We start from the raw sequence: 19,692 nt of genomic DNA on the forward strand, positions 1-19,692 counted from the left end.
TGGTTAAAAGTTTAGTGTGTAGGATTTAGGGGGATATATTGGCATAAATATAAAATAATAAGTGTGTTTCTGAAGTGTATAATAACCTGAAAATAAGAATCGTTGTGTTTTCGTTTACCTTAGAATAAGCCATTTATATCTACATTGAGAGCTGGTCCTCATCCATGGAGTTTGCCATGTGGCACTGCCATGTTTCTACAGTAGCCCAGAATGGACAAACCAAACACTGGCTCTAAATAGGGCCATTTGCCTTTATGTTGGCCACCATAGTTAGCGGCCCTTTCACGATAAGACTGAACAGCATCGGAAAAACACTGATTTTTAATGTGTAACTTCTTAATTTGGTGTTTTTACCAGTTTTAATCACCAGGTCCATTTGTTTTGGAGAGGAGGAGACCTCTGTGGATGATTCGGCTCCCACTGAAAACCTCCTTGAACATCTGGATCTTACATTAGCAGAGAAAAAAGGTGAGCACACATTAGCAGATGCTGAGCTAGCAGCCTGTCCATACTGGGCTGAGCAGTGTTTTTTTGTTTACTGGTTTAAATAAGCTGCTTCGTTTGTGTTAGAGAGGAGGAGACCTCTGTGGATAATTTGGTAAAAACCTCCTGAAGGAAGACTGAACACTGAAGGAATTCTAACTGGGAGTTGATGCTTGGCACATCGGAGATGTTTCAAGTGGTTGCAATCTGCAATCCTCACCATTAGATACCATAAATCCTACATAGTGCTCCTTTAGTGTTTGGCTTGGGTATGGTGACAAATGCTGTTTTTTGATTGGGGTGGGGATAACTGTGCAGAGCTGAGCCGCAGGCAACTGCAACCACTCAAGCTATGCTGGCATGCTGCAAACGTTTCTCCACAGGGCAGCACAGAAATGTAAAAGACATTCTCTTTTAGTCCAATGACCAGATAGCTCCAAATATGTCCACTCCTTGTTGTGTAAGTAAAGGTTTTATTGGCGTTTAACAAAGTTCCGCTAAGGCTTCACAATAAAAGCCTCAAAGTGGAAGCCTTTTCATTTCTCTGGAGGGGACGCTCTCTTTAATACAAAAGCATCATTTACACTGTAAATGACAAAAAAATTTATCTTTGTAATAGCAGCAGTTGATGTCCATGGGTATGTGACCCAGCTGAAGTCAATTACAACCCCATTACTTTATCATATATGTTGCTCTAAATTATCAATTACTGAGCAGCATGTACCCCTGCCATATGCTAAAAAGTCACCGTGTGATTTGGATAATTAATTGGCTCGTTCCCAGGGTTCGCAGTGGAACAGCTTCTCTAACCTCTTTTCTCTTGCTCTGCCGCTCCCTCTCTCTCCCTCTCCCCTTCACCACAGGGCCTCGAGGCCTGCAGTAGTGTACAAATCCATAGGAGAGCTGTCATTGCTGCCTTGTGTTCCTGCCTCACCACTGGCAGGTGGTCCCATGTCCCGCCTGAGGGCAAGGAAGTGAGAGACAGAGGGAGAAAGAAAGAAAGGCCAGCGAGACATTGCTACAGGTGAGAAAGTGAACATACTTCATGGGTGGCGGACAGCGAGCAAATCAGGACACGCTCGCGCTCATTTTATCTTTGAAAAATGCCTCATCCGTCCCCTTTCATCACCACATCTCCTTCAGATGTGAGAATGATTGACATGAGGGGGGATCTGTTTTATTTTACTGTCATGACACATGCCAGACAAACGGCTGATGTGAGGCTCCTTTACTTAACATATATTTAGTGTAATGCATGTTACAGTTCTGCCTCGAGGCAAACACAATGGGATACAAAAATGTTCACTATTTGGTCGTGCATGAACTTGTAAACTACATGAGAAACTTGGGTGAGGAAATGAATCATCTGGACTGTGACAATGTTATGTTTCATGGTATTAAAAATGATTACTGTCATTTTTCTTCTGGATCACAAGAGACAAGAGTAATACAAGTAATTTAATGAGCGTACGTCCCTGTCCAAGACATTACCTTGTCATCTGGATTCTTTGATGGAAATTTTAAATATCCCGTGGCCCCCTGACCTCAGAAAAAGTTTCTGATGGACACCAGATGTGATTTTATGGACGCATGTTAGCTGTCATATGCATGCAGTATTCAGCAGTGCAAACTGTACCATACAGCACATGGAGACGTCCACATTTCCTTTAGCAGCCTGTGCCTTTCTTCTGCTCTCATCCTTCCCTCCCTGGTGTTTCTGGTGGTGTGAATGGGTCCCATGCAGAGAAACACAGGGCTAACAATACCAACACGCTCATCAGTGCATTATCAGTCAGACACCACTGAGCTTCCTCTTACACACTGCTCTCATACTGGTCCACCCATGGAGATGGTACTGTTTGACGAGGCAGGGGAGAAAGGTAAAGATTCATAACAGAGAAGGGCGTTATTATCGCTGTTCCCCTGGGGGCTGATAATAAGCATGCACCACAACTGTTGATAACTGTCGCTGGAGTTGCCAGCTGCAGCAGCACTTGAATAAACTCTTTTATGTACTGTTAAAGGAGTCAGAAGGGCAAAAAGGGGGAAAAGGACTCATATTGTTTTTAATGGATTTAAATGAATTAGACAATCAGCAGTTATTTTTAAATAAAACTTTGGGAAGCAGAACTTTCAGGGGCTTTTAAGTAGGCTTTTGGACCCTGTAATCATAACATGAATGTCTGATTTGAATCATTTTTGTTACAAACTCTTTAAACTTTTTTTCATTCCTGTGTTTAACTGAACAACAAATTAATTCACAGCACATCATGAGAGACTGTTTATGATGCAAATGATTTGGTTGGAAAGTTGCTGATTGGCACAATGGCCCCTTAGGCAACAGCATCCATTTGAGAGGCGGGTGAAAGACCTCTCTCTATCTGATAGATCTCTCTCTCTCTTTCTCTATGCTAAAACATCTCAGTGGAGGCCAGGCCTGCTTGGCCTCTCTGTCAGCAAATGTCACTGCTAATTATGACAGGCTCCTTGTTCCCTAACAAGTCAGCGTTGGCGCTGTTAGGTCTGTTTGACTGGGTCCTACAGATGAATTGGGCTCCAACGACCCCTGTGCTCCTAGGGGGTGCTGCATGAAGGTAATTGCTCCAATATCCTGAGCTGCAGGGATACATAGTGCTGACAAGTTGGTATTAGTCAAACATGTCGGTTCAGAGGGCGGCTCTGTGTTCCACTGGCCCGCTGGTCAGCAGGTGTGAGAGTCGGGTGGGTGGATGTGTAATACTGATACTTATCACACAGGGATGGCTGGGTTTTGTAATGTGAACACTGTTTTATGTGCTTTACTCCCCTTTGGGAGAGAATCTTGTCCAAAATTCTGAATCGGTCAGTGATCCCAAATCAAGAGTACTCCTAAAAGGCTCGCCAAAAACCATATTATCTGACTTACCTCCGGTATCTAACCATGCAGACACGTATGGTTTTATTTCCCCAGGTTTTATGTCATATACAGTCAAACCTGTCTCCCAGAAATTATGTTTGTATGTTACTAAACTGCTCTCGTAATTAAGTTGTTGTGACAATGTAATCACTGCCTGGATTATGTTTAGAGACAATGTTTCTTTAAGGAATAGAAACACTATATTCATGTACTGCCTAGGCTTCAGAAGGAGGTGGCTGCAGAGGATGGTGGCTGTACAAAGTGCAGAACCTTGACACCGGACCTTCAGGTTAAGGTTATGCAATGAAAGCAATTTGGTTAAGGTTGGGGAGAGATCGTGAGCCAGCCAAAAATTGTATGTGGGGCCCATATGGGTAGTAAACAAGCTGAAAAATGGGCCCTATATGGGATTTTTCATGGGTTCCATTTTGGCCCCATTCCAACAGCCCACGTGTGAGTTTACCTAGGTGGGCCCCAGGTGAGATGCCCATTTTGGGCCCATACCCACTTGGTACCCAGGCAGCCCTAGCATAACCATGTGGGGCCCACTTGGGTACAGCCATCAATGTGGGCAATTAAAATGGGGCCAATATGGAACCCAATGACAATCCACTATAGGGTCCATTTTTCAACCCATTTAATACCCACATGGGCCCCACATACAGATGACGTCTGGGGATTTCAGTTAAATGTTAATATTAAGGTAATAAAAAAATCTGTAGTCACTATGGGGGGATATATATTGGAAGATTGCCTATTTTGGCAACTTTTTTGCAACTTGCCAGGTATGTTAATTAGCAGTATTTCCTCATTATCTTAACAGAAAACACAATTTGCTTCGCATTACGCTTTCCTCAAAATGTAATTGCTGTTTCAAATAATTCGTATTTAAAAGCACTTTCTAGGAGACAAGGCTGATACAGTATATGGCACTGAGAGTTCTGCTGCCAACCAAATACAGCGGAGGTGAATACAAATTTGTTTGTGGTGATAACATTTAAAAAATTCAACAGCAGCATCTCTGCAGAGACAATGTCCTTGATGCTGTAATCCGCAGAGTTCACTGACACTTTTCTATAGGCACTGTTTCCTCGACAAAAAAGTGTTTTCAAAGGACTCATTTTTTCAGTACTATAGACACACACAAAAAAAGAATCCATTCATTTCTATTTTATTTGTATTGTATAACAAAAGCTGGAGCTAAGTGAAACACGTTTTTTTTTTTTTTTTGCAGTCTGGTCGATGACCCTGAAGAGTGTCACATTTTGAACAGATGTTTTCAGTGAATGTGTGAGATGCTCTGTTCGAGCACAACAAATACTGTGCGTACGTTGCCCTGGTACTAATCATAGTAATTAAAATGTCAAACTGCGGCAGTTTAAGGCCAACGCCATATTAAATCAAAACAGCAGAGACATTATTTTCCTGATCCATGTGTTTAGGAGGTGCTGATCCACTCTGAGCGCAGCCCTGCCTTGGGCTGCACTCTGATATTTCTGGAAGTCGTTGTGATTGATGTTACATTTGGGGAAAGTGGAGTGACCTCACATTTCCCTGGATCCTATCATCGGACGGGGCGCTGAATGATGACATCATATTTCATAAAGAGCTGAGAAAGAAAATGGATGACATTACAGCACAGGTGCAATGGGCATCGCTCCTGAAACAGAAAGTCATAAGTCACAGCAACGCTTTGTGTATATAGTATAAAGCTGAATGGAGCTGAATTGAGTCATATTTGCTCGTAACGCTGTATCTTCATTATTCTGAACCATTTGCCAACACCAAATAATGTGGTTTCTCACTTTCCTTTCAGTTGTGATTACACTAAACATTTTCTCTGAGGAAAAACACATCCTGAAGGTTTCCACCCCATAATTTCCAGAGGCTGTATTTTCATGTCTCTGTGCCTATGATTATGCATGTGAGAATGTGAGCCCCTCTTCTTCTTCTACACGTGTTTCGGTGTGCACAAGCAGTCAAACATGAATCTGCGCTGCATGTCGTCATAATGACTTTGCGTGTGCTTGTGTGGAAATCAGATTCGAGTTTACCCTGAGCTCTTGCGTGTCCTTCATTCCCTCCACTAAAAAAGACAAATTAAGAACACGAGAGGGAAATGGTCTATCTCTGTGACTGAGTGATATCTGGAGAGGGAGGATTACTGTGGCGTCGGGGGGATATGAAACATTCTCACATTCATACAGTCAGGAATGCATGACTGACACAATGAGGCCAAGATTCATTAATAAATACACATAAAGTGACGTTATTTTGTTGAAGTTTGATGTTTGTAATAACACCTCTGGAAAGAAAAAGGCACTGTATATGAAAATGGATGGCCCCGCCGCTGGAAACAGTCCTGCATATGCAATGTGCATAACAAATACCTACTCATAAATACCGCAGGGCAAATCTCTTTGTCAATAGCCTGTCAGCGATACTCTCTGTGGCAATTGTATTTCTCATTATCAGGTATTCCTGTTGGGAGAAAATGATCTTAATTTGATCAGCGTCATAAGCCCTCTTGCAAGCTCCGATCTCAGCTTATCCTTTTATGTACGGAATTACAAATGGCCCGATTAGAAAACTTTCCATAATGGCAGCGAGAATTAGCAGGCTAAGCATACACTAATGCTATTGTACCCTCATCAATGATGTATAGCTGAGCTCGTCAATGGTGGCCTTTTCCACAGAGCAACACCCACCAGAGGATGAGAGCGAAGCAAAGACAGAAGAAGAGAAAGTACAGTTTGAAAAAAGAATCAACTGGTATTAATAAGAGATTAATGTTTTTGGCTTGAACTGACACACTGCACTATTATTCTGCTCCTTTGCTTTGAACAAGTCTGGCTATTAGCTTTGTCCTGGGCCTATGAATCTATATTTCCTTTCGACGGAAGAGTCATAAAGGGACAGTGGAACATCAATTTCTTCCTGGGACTTCAAAGAGAGACGTGAGGCCCCGTAGAACCGAATGACTGCTGCGTTGCACACTGTAGCCAGGGATATCAAAGGCTTTTTTACATTCATTGCTATAATGAAAGAGCAGCGAGAGTACAAAAGAGGACTCAATAGTTGCCCACCCTCTCTCCTCCCAGCTTTTTGGTCGTGATTGTATGTAAGTATTACTCAGAGTTGAGGATAGCCTCTCCAAATTGAGACCCTTATTGCAGAAGCCTGCTGAAGCACCGTTCACATTAGGGAAGGGACAATGTGCTCATAATATCTATATCAGCGGTGTCCTGTCTTAATTCACTTTTATTACATCCATTCATAATGCTCTCATAATGATGAGATGGATCCCAGCCAAGGGATTTTCACAGTGTCACCTTTATTATCGCATACTGTGATTTGTCATTTGCTCCTCTACAGGTCCCTATAATGAGGATAAGTTAGACTTCTCTGAATTAGATCTAAGGATAAAATGCCACCATGCACTGTACTCTTTATCATTAACCCTGCATTTACCCACTGGAAGTAATACACTTAAGGGTAATAAATGGAAAGTGTTTGCTTTAAAACAACAACAGGAAAAAAAGGTAACTCAATACAGTTGTAGGTAATATAACCCTTAAATCTTAAGCACACACGCAGACACATAGTGTGTGTGCTCCACGCATGTGCACACGCACAGAGTGATATAGTTTGCTTCTCATTGAAGTTGGGAACACACACAGCACACAGCTGGAGCTGATGTTGTTAGTGCGCGGTGTGATAAAATATCACACAACACAATGCATCAAACATAAACATTAAGAAACAAACGCTTTGTTGCAGGCCAAATAAACATTTATACTACTGGGGCATAGGGCTGTGTGTGGTTTGTGTCCACGTGTGTGTGTGTGTATGTGTGGGAGAGTGAGCCTTCGTTCATTTAACCGTGGACGAAATGGGAGGAGAAAAAGCAGACAGCCTTACTGTGAAGCTGCTGAAAAACTGGGTGTGGGTCAGGACATAAAACAACTGTTTTCACACCAGCGTCGGCTGATAACGTCCAGCTGAAGGATGAAGAATGTTCTTATTAATTCTTTATCGGCTGATGGTATGTCCTGAACCCCTGGAGAAACAAGCCTGTGTGGACATTCTCATTCATCCAAGAAAGTAAAACTGCTTTTCGGAATATTTGCTTTGTGATGTAAGATAAGGCTCAAGACTTTAAAAGCAAAACTCTCTCTGAGACACATATGATTGATCTTAACTACACAGATATGTGGTATGTACGTACGTAGAGGCTCCCACATACATCACACACATGCACTCTTGTTCCCTATAATTGTGAGGACCTGTGAGCGACCTTTCTTTAGTGAGGGCAAACAAACTGAGGGAGGGAATTCATCACAGGAATAGTTAGACATTTTGGGAAATACTATTCTTACATTTCAGCAGAGAGTTAGCCAGATATATACTTGCTTTTAACTACATGTTTGCATGCACATGATGGCTGCCTCATATCCTGTGTCTGTTTGGAGCCCTGATAGTGCACATCCTCAGAAATCAACACTATGCTTTCGCAAGATGCAGGAATGTACAGGCAGTGTGATGATGTGACAGGGTCAGGGGTCAGTAAGCAGCAACACCAAAAGTTTTGCAGACAAGCTAACAAACCAAGTCTGCAGCTTCCTATATCTGTACGTGCGTCACTGCTGCTGCAAAGTGACAAATACGCTTGTCAAAATTGCAGGTGACCATGTACGATGGAGCTGCTGTCACTTTTTCTGCCGTCATCTCAGAGTTAACAACCTCCTTGAGAGTCACCATTGTTGCCTGTTTATTGTTTACTGGCTTTGAGGCTTATGTAACCACTGTGAAAGGATGTTTTGCTGCCTTTCGCAGCAGCTGTAGTCTGAGAAAAAAATAACTTAATTCACTGGGCCGACTGCCGGCAACTTTTAAGGTGGAACCTTTACTTGTAATGTTATTCAATGCATAAGCTGACGAGATGATTCCATCAGCACACCTTAAATTTCAATGTGACAACTTTGACCATTACTTTATTTTTTTTAATTGTCTCTCTTGGATGACATACACTTTTAGTAATGAGTGGATCTTCAAGTGTTTAAAAATACATATTAATTTTGACCAGATTATGTGAACTGCATATATCCCAGTCCTCACTTGGAGAAAAAAAAGCATTGCGGAGCGTCGTTCGTGGGCTCCAGCAACACTAAACCCCTGGGCTTGCCTTAGAAGGACCAAATGCACAAACCCACTATTTCTAAATATCCCATGGAGAGACTCTCACTGCAGCCTGTTTTATTTTGTTCTGAAAATGTCGACGTGCAGCCTCGTTCTGTGGATGATCAATGAGGTGCAGACTGATAAAGGAGGAAATACAGTGATTGACAACAACCCTGCCCATATGAGAGAGTACTGTTTGCAGTGGAAACCCTGAGTGGACCTGGGGTCTAGGTACCATGTCTGAAGGGTTACTTAAGTGTTTGGTGGAAACGGGGCGAATGTGAGCGATTCCATTCAAGATGCTGCTGGTTGTCTACACGAACATGTAGTTAAAAAGCAAGTACATCTCCAGCTTTAGATGATAAGATCAATACAACTCTTATGTCTGTACTGTTAATATCCCAGCAGCTGGTTAGCTTAGCGTAGCACAAGACTGGACACAGGTAGAAAGAGCTAGCCTGGCTCTGTCACAGCCCTTCCAGTCAAGAAATAGTGCATCAAATAATCCTCTGCAAAATCACAATGCATTGCTTTTACACTCTGGCTTTTGTAGGAAGCAAAGGGTTTACAGTCTTTGTGCTATGTTGAGCGAACCAGCTGCTGGCAATAACCTCATATCTACTGACTGATCTTCTCATCTAACTCTTGGCAAGAATGGCAACAAGCATATCTTCTAAATTTCAAACTTTTCCTTTAACGTTTAGGCCCTTATTGTAATCCTCACCCCTGCATACCTAACTCTGACAGTAAGAAGAATTCATACTTTGTCCATACTGAGATTATCCTAAACAGAAAAAGGGCAGCGTTGATTGTTTGTTGTCTGTCTGGCTTTGACACTTGTGACCGCAGTTTGCATCCTGTCTCCTACAAGTCAGTGTTAATTTCTTTAAAACATGACCGCAGTCTTTCCCATGCTTTATCCAAGTGGTTGTTGTTGCCTAAATGTAACCAAAACTTAATCCAAGAGAGGGTGGATCGGAAAACGCTCAAGTGAATCATTGTCTTTCCAGTCGCATGGGTTTGGATCTGTTTTTTTGTTTAGTCTAAATCCTTTTATAGTCTTCTTAGGATTGCCGATATCGTCTTCATCTTTCTATCCTTGCGAGGACACGGGGTCCTCACAAGTATAACCACAGGAGAACAAACGCACACACACAAACTCTGTCTTCATCGCTTACTTTCTCTTTTTCTCTTGCGCCTGTACAAACACAGGCAAGCCATCACCACTGTAGGCTCCTGCTTTCCCTCTATGAATAAAAGGACCTTGGCTGTCCCTATTGAAAACCTGATTCCTCACTGAATAGGAAGCCCTTGTCCTTACATCGCTCTGTCTACTGCACTGATGGTGTACTAATGGCAACATCAGTCCCCATCTGGTGTCCATCATTTGGATTCAGGGCAGGGCCCGTCCCAGCAGATACATCCGATTAGTCCCTCTCATCGATTTGTGCTGGCTCGTCATGACTTAGTCAACCCAAGGTGTCTCTTCTATGACATGCTGTCTCCCTGTGATTTAGTTTGCCAACGCTCTAAGTGCATTGAGTGTGACAATAAAATCTTTAATCTAATATGCATCCTAAAGAGGGAGGTGGTGGAGAATTAAGAGCGAGTGAGGGAGCGAGACAGAGACGGGGAGGTAATGTTCTCGATGAGCTCAGATGTAATGAGAAAGGTTTGTGTCAAGTTTATGAATATATACAGGATACAGACACTACAGAATGGTACGCTGGCTTTTTGATCCTGACTGATGCATATGTGATTTCAGGCGTACGATATGGAATTAAATGGATTGTCAAACTTCTCTTCAGATTATGAACATACGCTGGTACCAAGTGCTTATTTTTAACTCCTTGTGGAGCCCATCTCTTCTTGCATAAAGGAGGAATATGATTATTATCCTCTCAAATGGCCATGAAAATATCACATCTGTGCTCTGAAGAGGCGAAATCCTATTTTCTCCTCATACGTAACCCAGCCTAATCTGCACTCGCAGTTTGAAGCATGTGATAGTGTGAATGGGGTTACAGGGCACAATGCATGCACAGTGCTCTCAGTAATTCTAACTGACAACTATCCCATTGCCTGGGCTTGTGAGAGAGCATCATATTTATGGATGTGTGAGCTGTGTATCAATGAGATTCAGCGCTACACTGTCTGAATAGATCATTACATAGATCTCAAGTACACTGCTCGATTGGCTGTATCCCAACGCTGCCTTGTGTCTCGGTAAACAGACATAACATTAGGGAAATGCTATACCACACAATGCATACAGTAGTAATGTACTGTAAAACCGTAGGGATACTTTATAGAAATTTGATGATGAGGGAGGATGATTTTAAAGGTGTCTTGAGAGCAGATCTAATGTTTCCTTTTTATGGTTTAAGGTATTAAAAGCAAGCCATTATACCTGTAAGGTGCCACTTTGTCTGTATCCACACAGTCATTTAGTTTTATATCTCTTTTGATGTGAAGGCATCTCGTTGACTGATTAGCAAAACCCACATCTAATGAATTCAATAAATCTCAATTCGGAAAAAGGTGATTAGATTAGTTTTAATTAATGCTTTGCCAAATGGGATGACATGTTTTTGCCGCTGTCACACACCCCTAATTGACAGATATTTTCAAGAGAACTCGTTCAAAGGATCCTTTTTGCTTTTCATGTCCGTAATTGCCTGTTGGCATGCCTGACCTGCCGTGTTGACACCAGACATACCGAGCCACATTTTTCACATCTTTTTAATGAGCCTGTGTTATGATGCGGTCTCTAATTCTGCTGCTGGCAAAAGAACAATAACATTAAAAAAAAATTTAAAAAAGAAGGTACGAACCACCCAGCCAGTCAGCCAGTCAGCCCTCCTACCTCACCCTGCTGTGACCCTGGCTGTGTGAGCGTACAGATTACTGTGTGCAAGAGGAGGAAAATCTCGGGCTTGAAGCCAGACACTTGTCATTTTGGCCAGAATGACTTCTATATATCAAATTGAAGCTCTTGATGAAACCAGTTATCCTGTATCAAAAAGGCATTACCAGAATCACGACTAAAATTGAATTGGACAATAAAAACCTCAAAGTTAAATAGTTTTTTGGATGGAAAGACGAGGCTCTGCGGTAAAATTAAAAGGCACTTTGTGTGCACAAGATGTGTGTACAATTTATGAAAGAGACTAACAAAAGGGAGTGGAAAGAGATGTACGAGAAAACGAGAGGAGAAATGAGTGTGTGTGCATGTCAAATTATCATCCCTTAAAAAAAAAAAACCCATGCACATCACCTCATCGCTGATAGCCCATGTTAGTGTTGTTTTCCTCCTCACTAATCAATCAAATAGAAAAATACACCCAGCTTTTTGGAAATAGAGTTCGAGTCATCTTTCCACCGCTCTGCTGGAACATGTGGACGGGGGCGAGGGGAGAAAATAGGCCCGCATGAGAAGTAATCAACGCAGCCCACTATGATAGTGACAGCGGGTTAAGAGAAGGGGATGGGGAGGGAAAGCTCTGTTTCTTTGCCAGAGAAAATGAAAGCAGCTGGGGGTATGCGCTGTGCGCTTGAGTCAGTCATATATGCTTGTTATCAAGTGTGTTTTTGTATGTGTGTGTGTGTGTGTGTGTGTGTGTGTGTGTGTGTGAGGGAGAGAGGGAGAGAGACGGGACGCAGCAGGAGAGGAATGCAGTCATGGCTGTAAAGTGGGTGTGAAAACAGCCATGTTCACTGACCTCCAAGCTGACCTCCCCACCCCTCCTCCCCTGGTGGTTGATAGTGGTCTGCGTGTGTGCGTGCGCGCAAAGTAATGCTTGAGAAAATCCGTGAATACGTGACAACACTTGCCAGAGTTTGTGTAGCGGTCTGAGTTTACAAAAGTCAGGGAACAGGTCGAGAGGATTATCTTAAAATATTAGCTGCCCTCAGTTTCCCTCCTTCTGTCCTCCTTCTGCTTTTTCTCTCTTCCTGTATCCTTGATGGCAAACAGCACCTGTTGCACACACACACTCACACACACACATGCAGTATGCATGTAGGACTAACTGCATCAGATTTTCTCACCTTTACAAGGATAAAATATTGATGTAAAATTCGAGGACTTTCTTACTGTTCCATTTTTTATCTTTTATATTTTACTTATGCGCTAACAGACACATACAGATGTAAGGGGAAATTAAGAGGAACGTACCAAAAAAAATAATTCACTTACCTCTTGTTAATCATCACTTTTGAGATTCTTATGCTTATAATTTGTATTGCCTTTATAACTTTATATTACATTTAATTTTTGATTTATATTTCGTCTCCCACTGCTTTGTGCTTGCATGCTCGTACACTTTGCTGCAGCACCCTCAAACTTTTTCCCTCTACTTCTACTCAGACTGTATGTTGCTCTACATGACATATGGACAGAAGGGGAAATTCATAATTAAGTTCACGTGTCTTTTCAAAATTGTATTTCTCATACACACACAACTAAAAAAAAAAAGTCTATAGAAATATTTTTTTATACATGCCACAAGGCCAGATCACTATAAATTCGCCTGCACATTGTATCCGTATGAATTCATGTTACAGTTATTTTCGTTTGGGATTTCCCACCTGAATTTAGGCCTGCTGCTCATTTTCTAAAGTTTCATAAATCCTCCTCGTGAGCACTTGTCTGATTTAAGGCGACGACAGACGCGGTTCCCCTGGCGCACTCGAACTTGGATTTGTCCCTCGGCTGAGTCAGCTATCCCGTCTGCTCGCCACTGCGGGGCGTCTGGGCGCTGGAGCGGCGCCCTGAACCCCTCTCCAGTCTGCTCCCCGCAATAGGCTGCCCTGTCACATCTACCCCGGAGCCCTGCATGGCCATCATCTCTCAGCATCACGCCATCACAAGGAGCAACCTCCGCCTGTCTGTTTGTGTAAAGCTATGGGATATATGTGACCTTTTTTTGGAATTACAGATTAAATATGAACGAAAAAAATCGTTTTGAATTAGAAATAGTGGGGGGAAATTAATGCACAGTATGGTTGAGTGAGTGGAGCAGCCCAATTGCAACATTTTCAGTGTTTCCATATAATATAGACTAATATAATTTATGTATAATTAATTAGGCTATTTTAACGTCCAGGTTATGTTACCTAAACTCAGGCCTATTTCCAGTTATTAATTTAAAAAAGCACATTTGAGTTGCGTTGAACTGAGAGAGTAACAGGAGTCCATGGTCCTCTTTGCTCCGCTGCGTCCGTTCGCATGTAATTAAATAGCACCGCGCGCACTTATCGGTCGGATCTGACAGTAGAGTTTCTAAAAGCGGTCCCTGTCCTGCGCACCTCTTCCCCCAGTCCCCTTCCAGCTCTACCTCTCGGTAATTGAATTAGCTCGGTTTTAGGCGGGGGAGGGGCTTGGCTTTGTTCGAGCGACGCCCATTCAAATAATTTCAAACCAATGGGACTATCCCCCGCTCCGCCGTAACCAAACCCACTCTCTCAGTCGGCGTCTGGAGCTGCCTGCCTTTGCCCTCACCTCCCTGCGTGTCCCGGCGTCTTAAAACCCAAACACAAGCAAGAGGAAGCCTGCACGGCGCGCACATGGGAGAACGCAAGATTTTTTCTCAACCTGCACGTCGCACGATGGCTCATATATGAGGAGGACACTTTGGGATGCGGACATAAACACGCGTCTCCACGGAGAGAAGCGCATGAGAAAACACAACGCTGTCCGTCCTCTCTCCGACACCGAGAAGGACTCCTCCCCACCTCGGCTGTGACACCTCCGGTAAATCGCCCGAGAAAGGATAACAGTCTTTTTTCTTTACGCCGGAGACAAAAGACCGAGTCTAACATTACCATTCATCTGCCAGTGATTGCCTGGCTGTATGGCTTTAAAAAGTTGCCTGGAGAACATGGACATCTGACGTGCGCCACACGGCGTCATTGGACACATTGAGCCTCTCTCTCTTTCCCCCCCATCACATCTTGGACTGACTAATCCCCTGCGCTTTGGGTTTGGAGTAAGAAGAAGTGTTCAGCAGTTGTCATTTGCCCTGACACAGGCTACATCCAGTAGCTCCCTGCATAAAGGGGGACGTTACCACACCGTAGAAGACACTGCCTGTTGTGCTGCGCATTTGTGCTGCTGCTGCTGCTGCTGCTGATCTCACTGTTTGTGCATTAGTGGGAGAAATATTTTGTCAGCCCACCACGGATTTGTCAGAGCTTACATCCTGCATAACATAAAGCCTGTGATTCATCCGGACCCTCGACCTGCAGCAGAGAGGCAACACAGTGACGCGTCGGTTTTGTAACTTCAAATTCCCGTCAACCTGAACAAGTGTCATCTCAAGTGTCCCCCACGAATGGTCACATTCTCGCTGCTCCCCTACGCGTTTTCTATGTTGTGCGCATTTCTGTTTGTTTGGCATTCACAAACTGCGCCAGCAACACGCGGCCACATGTGAATGAGACTCATCACCTGTCCCGGTTGAAGCGCCCGTTACAACTCGACTGACTGACCGACACTGAAGAGGAATACGTGCCGAAGTTTCGCTGTAGTGATGCTGCAAATGGAAATGGTCCTCTTCGTCTGCCTGGTGCTGTTGATGTGTGTATTTAGCCAGGAGCCCAGTTCCAAAGTGGTGGCCGACCGCTACGCCGTCTTCTGGAACCGGACCAACGCCAAGTAAGTGGCCTCGCACCGGGCAGCTTTTGCCGCGGAGAGTCGGCGATGTTCCGTCTCCTCGCATCTGCATGAACCACGGGGTTCGCAGGTTTGCTGGACCACATCCGTGTTTATTGTCCGCAGTGAGGGCAGTGAGCCAGTAGCTGTAGGTGCAGGCTATAGCTGAGCATGGGAACAGGAATGTAAAAAAGCCTACTGTGTCTTATTTTCAATACGTGACTGCTCATTGTCAGCGCGTCTCTCTAGGAAACTATAGATTAAAAGCGTGCGTAATAAGGCCCGAGCGTTGCATTCATCGTCTGCTGTTGCACCCGCTGTCAATATTGTCCAGATAAGGAAATTCACCGTTTCATTGTGAGTTATTGTAGCTGTAGGCACAGGTTCAGAGCTGGAACAGGCTGTAAAACCTGGAGCATTATCTTGTGTTGTTTCCCTGTCCGGCTGGACCCCAGTGGACCCATTAACACCAGTATCTATCTAGTCTCAACCAGGCTGAACACCTAACAACCAGCACAAATCCACAAAGTCCATTAAATGTTGCTCTTCATTTACTCACTTCACACTGCGTAGGTTCGCTTCCCTGTTTCAGAAAGTTGTCTCAGACCTGTGTAGTGAGAATTAAAGGCAGCTTTTCTATATGGTTCTATGTTAAAGGCATTTACTGTGTGGCTTCTTCATTAACTGCCGACACTAAATGTAGGCAGTGAGAACATAAAGTATCAGTCACTATTAACAGCTCCTTTTTACAAAATTCAGTGCAGTTACCATAATGTAATTTATGGGCATACAAGCGTCTAAGCACATAAAGCAGCGCTCCAGGAATATTATAAAGGCACCGTGGCAGACAAATGTCTCACAAACTCGTCTTAAAGTAGCAAAGACACCCAGTCGGCTGGAGCCCCAGTGGAATATTGTGCCATTTTTCTTCTATTCATCTTTAAAATAGTTCTCAAATAACTTTTTTCTTTGAAGAAATGTTCCCTTGAGCAAAATAGTATTAATTTTAGTTCAGTTCAGAAGCAACAATATGGTTTTGTGCCGCATTACAATGTTGGATCATTGAAATTTCGAGCACACTACTGTAAAAAAAAAAAAAAAAAATCCAAGGAAAGTTGGTGAGGACGATTTTTGAAGATTTTTAGGGATCAAATAATAGATTTGCTAAAATTAAACCCTAAATAATGAGAATAAATTCAGGATCATAAAACCTAGTGTAGCGTAACTGTGATAACCAGGAACTGTCCCATTCAAAACTTTTGAAAACTCTGTGCAACAGTGTGCTGCCTACGCTTCTAAAATAGACACAACTAAAAAATACATTGATTTTTTTTCTAGTTTTTGCGTCTTGATGAACATGAATGGGTGCTCATTCATAAGTCCAGAGGCACACGTCATATCCTGATGTGTCTCAAAGTAAAAATACTTAAACAATTAATTTAAATATCGACAAACGGTTTAGGAATGAAACATGTACGCCTTTCACTTTCCATTTATATCAATAAAAGGACAAGTGTGCGTTAAACATTAGACTCAGCTCTGTTCATAGTGAAGTGGGGATTTTATGTGCTAAGATGGGCCACAGGAGAGAACATCAGCAAAGTTAAAATAAAAGTTCCTCAGATGTGCTTCAATCCTGGAGTCAAACGGCTCTCCACTCGGACAGGCTCCAGTCAACTTCAGTGTTCAGTGTACATGTTTGTCGAGACAGCGTTTCCCACTAAAAGTCCCTCATGGAGTCAGACTGTACAGCCTTGTCCCCGGCTTATTAAGTCTAAACACTGCTGGTGGAGTTTACAGAGATCTTTCACTCAACTGCCAAGGGCACTTAGTATTTGTTGAATAAAATCCTCAGCTTAGCCTCCAAGTGCACACAAAGCCATTAATAGCACATGCTGAATTTGTTGCACAACTATTTATATTCAGTTTGAAGTTTCGGAAAACATGATTTATTGCTTGAAGCAATTAGTGGTCAGGGGTACAAACGGAGGGCTGACTGTAAGCCCTCTCCTGAAGTCGGGGCAAGTCTAGCGGGGTGCGTAGATTCTCGGCCTGATATACCGTAGACCATGACTGTTGTGGTCTAAGGTCTTTACTCCGACTTGCCCAGGCTGTTTATTTATGGAGCGCTTTCCTCAACAGAGGCAAACACAATTTTGAGTCGAAGCTAGATTTCTGCTGTTGATAGACGTACTTTCATTAGAAAGCGCAATTTTTTTTTCAACAAAAAAAAGTTTTGACTTGACTGGCCGCTCAGTTAACTTGATATCTTCCAGATGTGCTGACAAGTTTTCTCACTTTCAGTGAAGGAAAAAAGTGTTGTTAGAAAAAAAAAGAAGGGAAATTTAAGTAAATCTGTTAATCTCAGATCTGACACACTAACGCTGGAACAGAGAGGGGAGAAAACAAGCACTCTGTGATCCCCTTGGCTGCATGCATGTTGTGTCTTCTACTCTCTTTGCATCCAAAGTCAAATCAGAGAAACAGATAGCTTCCTGAGCCTGATCCGTTTCTGAGGCCTTGACTCGCCCGAGGAAAGGAAACAGGTTTTCACAGAGGCTGTAATGCTGCTAACACCAGTCACTCCGTTCTACTTACTCTAAATAGAGTTTGTTTGACTCTCACCCCTGCAGGCCTGAGGCAGGAAGCCAGAAAGGTAACGCAACAGCAGGGAGGAGACGGAGAGAGGGAGAGATAGAAAACTCGTCTTATTGATGACTCAGTTAATAAATATTGAGTCCCTTTCTTTATGCATTACTGTACAAAGCTGGTGTGGCACTGCAATGTAACTTGTAACACGTCTGCCTTTGTTCTGAGGCTTCACAGTCATACTGAAACTTATGCTGCCCCAAGGATTTACTGTGAACGCCCCACGCAATCAAACAGGCACATATGTTACTTTATGATCGCAATCAATTCAAATTAACACTGTAATTTGTCACAAATAGTATTAGCAGCTGACTTAAATTTCTTGAAGTTTGACTTTCTTTGTATTCTTCCTCGTTGTTGCCTGATCACAGTCTTCCAGGGCTCGTTTTACTACTCTCAGAAAAACCCATTTGTTGCCATTCATTTTTGCACCGTGCGAAACTGCTGCAGCTTCCACAGCCAGATAATCCATCACACTAAAGCTGTAGTTTGAGTTTGGTTTTGTCACTAAATCTGTTTTGCCTTGAAATCATTGTGCTCAAGTTGAGTGTTCCACAATGAGCGTGTGCGTTACGTTCTGCTCTGCTTACTTAATCACCTGAAATGGAAATGCCAGCTATTAAAAAAAAATGGTTTTACTTACAAAATTTGTCACACTTGTTTCCTACAATAAATTTGACGCTTAAAACTAAAAAATTGTATTTAAAAAGTGACCAGAACAGAGTAGATTATTAAACTGTCTCGTTACGTGTGGCTTGTACTGCAAAGTGATTGGACAAAGGGTAGATGTAGACAGAAAATAAGCAAAGGGGTTAAAGACTCAAATAGTCACTTCTGCTGTTGACTGAGTCAGTGGTAGACAAAACACAGACGTGTAGACACGTTTACAGCTTCACATGTCAGGAGTTTTTAATGGGGAATCTCAAATTAGGAATTTTAGTGTTTGAAATGGGACATTTTGTCAAAAAAAGAAGGTATTCGCTGTTTGACTTTCCAGCGAGAATTATAAGCAATTGGTAGATTAGTGTGGAATTTTATGTTGGTTTAGTGTATTGTAATTTTCGTTAGTGGTGCCACGGTTTCTTCTGCTGGGTGTTTGTGTTGTTGGTGTTTGGGGTTCGGGGCTGAGGGGATTTCCATGGTGTGCTGTTGGCGTCAGTCCACCGTTGTGTTTCACAGCTCCAGCATGAGACCAGAAACTTGCTAGCTGTTAAATATTTCTTCATCTCCTATTTGTTCACCTATCTCTTGCTGTCACACAACCATGTTTCCTTTTTAGTGGTGATTTTTTTCCAGCATTTTGCCCGTCGAAAAGTTATTTTGAGAGACCGAGTAGTGAAGTGCTGAAGTTCTCTCAGTCCTCGGAGAGTTTCTCCAGCTTAAAGTAAGTTTAAAATATAGGGACATTTCACTCTCTGGGTTCTGCCCTCTGCTTTCTCGCTGACTGTCTTTGCTTGTGAGTATTTATTCTAATGAGGGGACAGCCAGTGGCTCTAATGATGTCTCAGCTGTAATGCCGAAGAGACAGCCCTTCCCTTCCTTTCTCCCCCTCTGCCCTTTCTTCTTCCCCATATCCCTCCTCGCCTTTCTCCCGTGTTGCCTCTCAGCGCTCTGCCTCTCCCCGTCTCTTTCTCTCTGCCTCCCTCCCTTCCTCTCCCTCTCTCTCCCTCTGTCTGTGTCTCCTTGCCGGGCACAGAAAATGAATGAATACAATTAGATATTTCGGGAGTCCCTCCACGGTTGATGGTGAAGAAAGACGCGCAGAGGTCAGGCACACTCTGAGAGGAGCTCAGGGAGAGGTCACACACATACGGCGAGGAATAACGAA

The 19,692-nt window shown here is 43.0% G+C and overlaps 1 protein-coding gene across 2 annotated transcripts in view; it reads left to right on the forward strand.

The window, feature by feature from the left end:
* The first annotated feature begins 14,027 nt into the window (after positions 1-14,027).
* efna5b (ephrin-A5b) overlaps positions 14,028-19,692 on the forward strand; it is a 113,924-nt gene continuing 108,259 nt past the window's right edge. For both annotated transcript variants that reach the window (XM_033619855.2, XM_033619856.2), the window contains exon 1: positions 14,028-15,218. In XM_033619855.2, coding sequence (XP_033475746.1) covers positions 15,094-15,218 — 125 coding nt within the window. In that variant the 5' untranslated portion in view covers positions 14,028-15,093. The remainder of the gene's footprint in view (positions 15,219-19,692) is intronic.

The sequence above is a fragment of the Epinephelus lanceolatus genome, chromosome 9, assembly GCF_041903045.1.
Source record: "Epinephelus lanceolatus isolate andai-2023 chromosome 9, ASM4190304v1, whole genome shotgun sequence".
NCBI classification, from domain to species: domain Eukaryota; kingdom Metazoa; phylum Chordata; class Actinopteri; order Perciformes; family Serranidae; genus Epinephelus; species Epinephelus lanceolatus.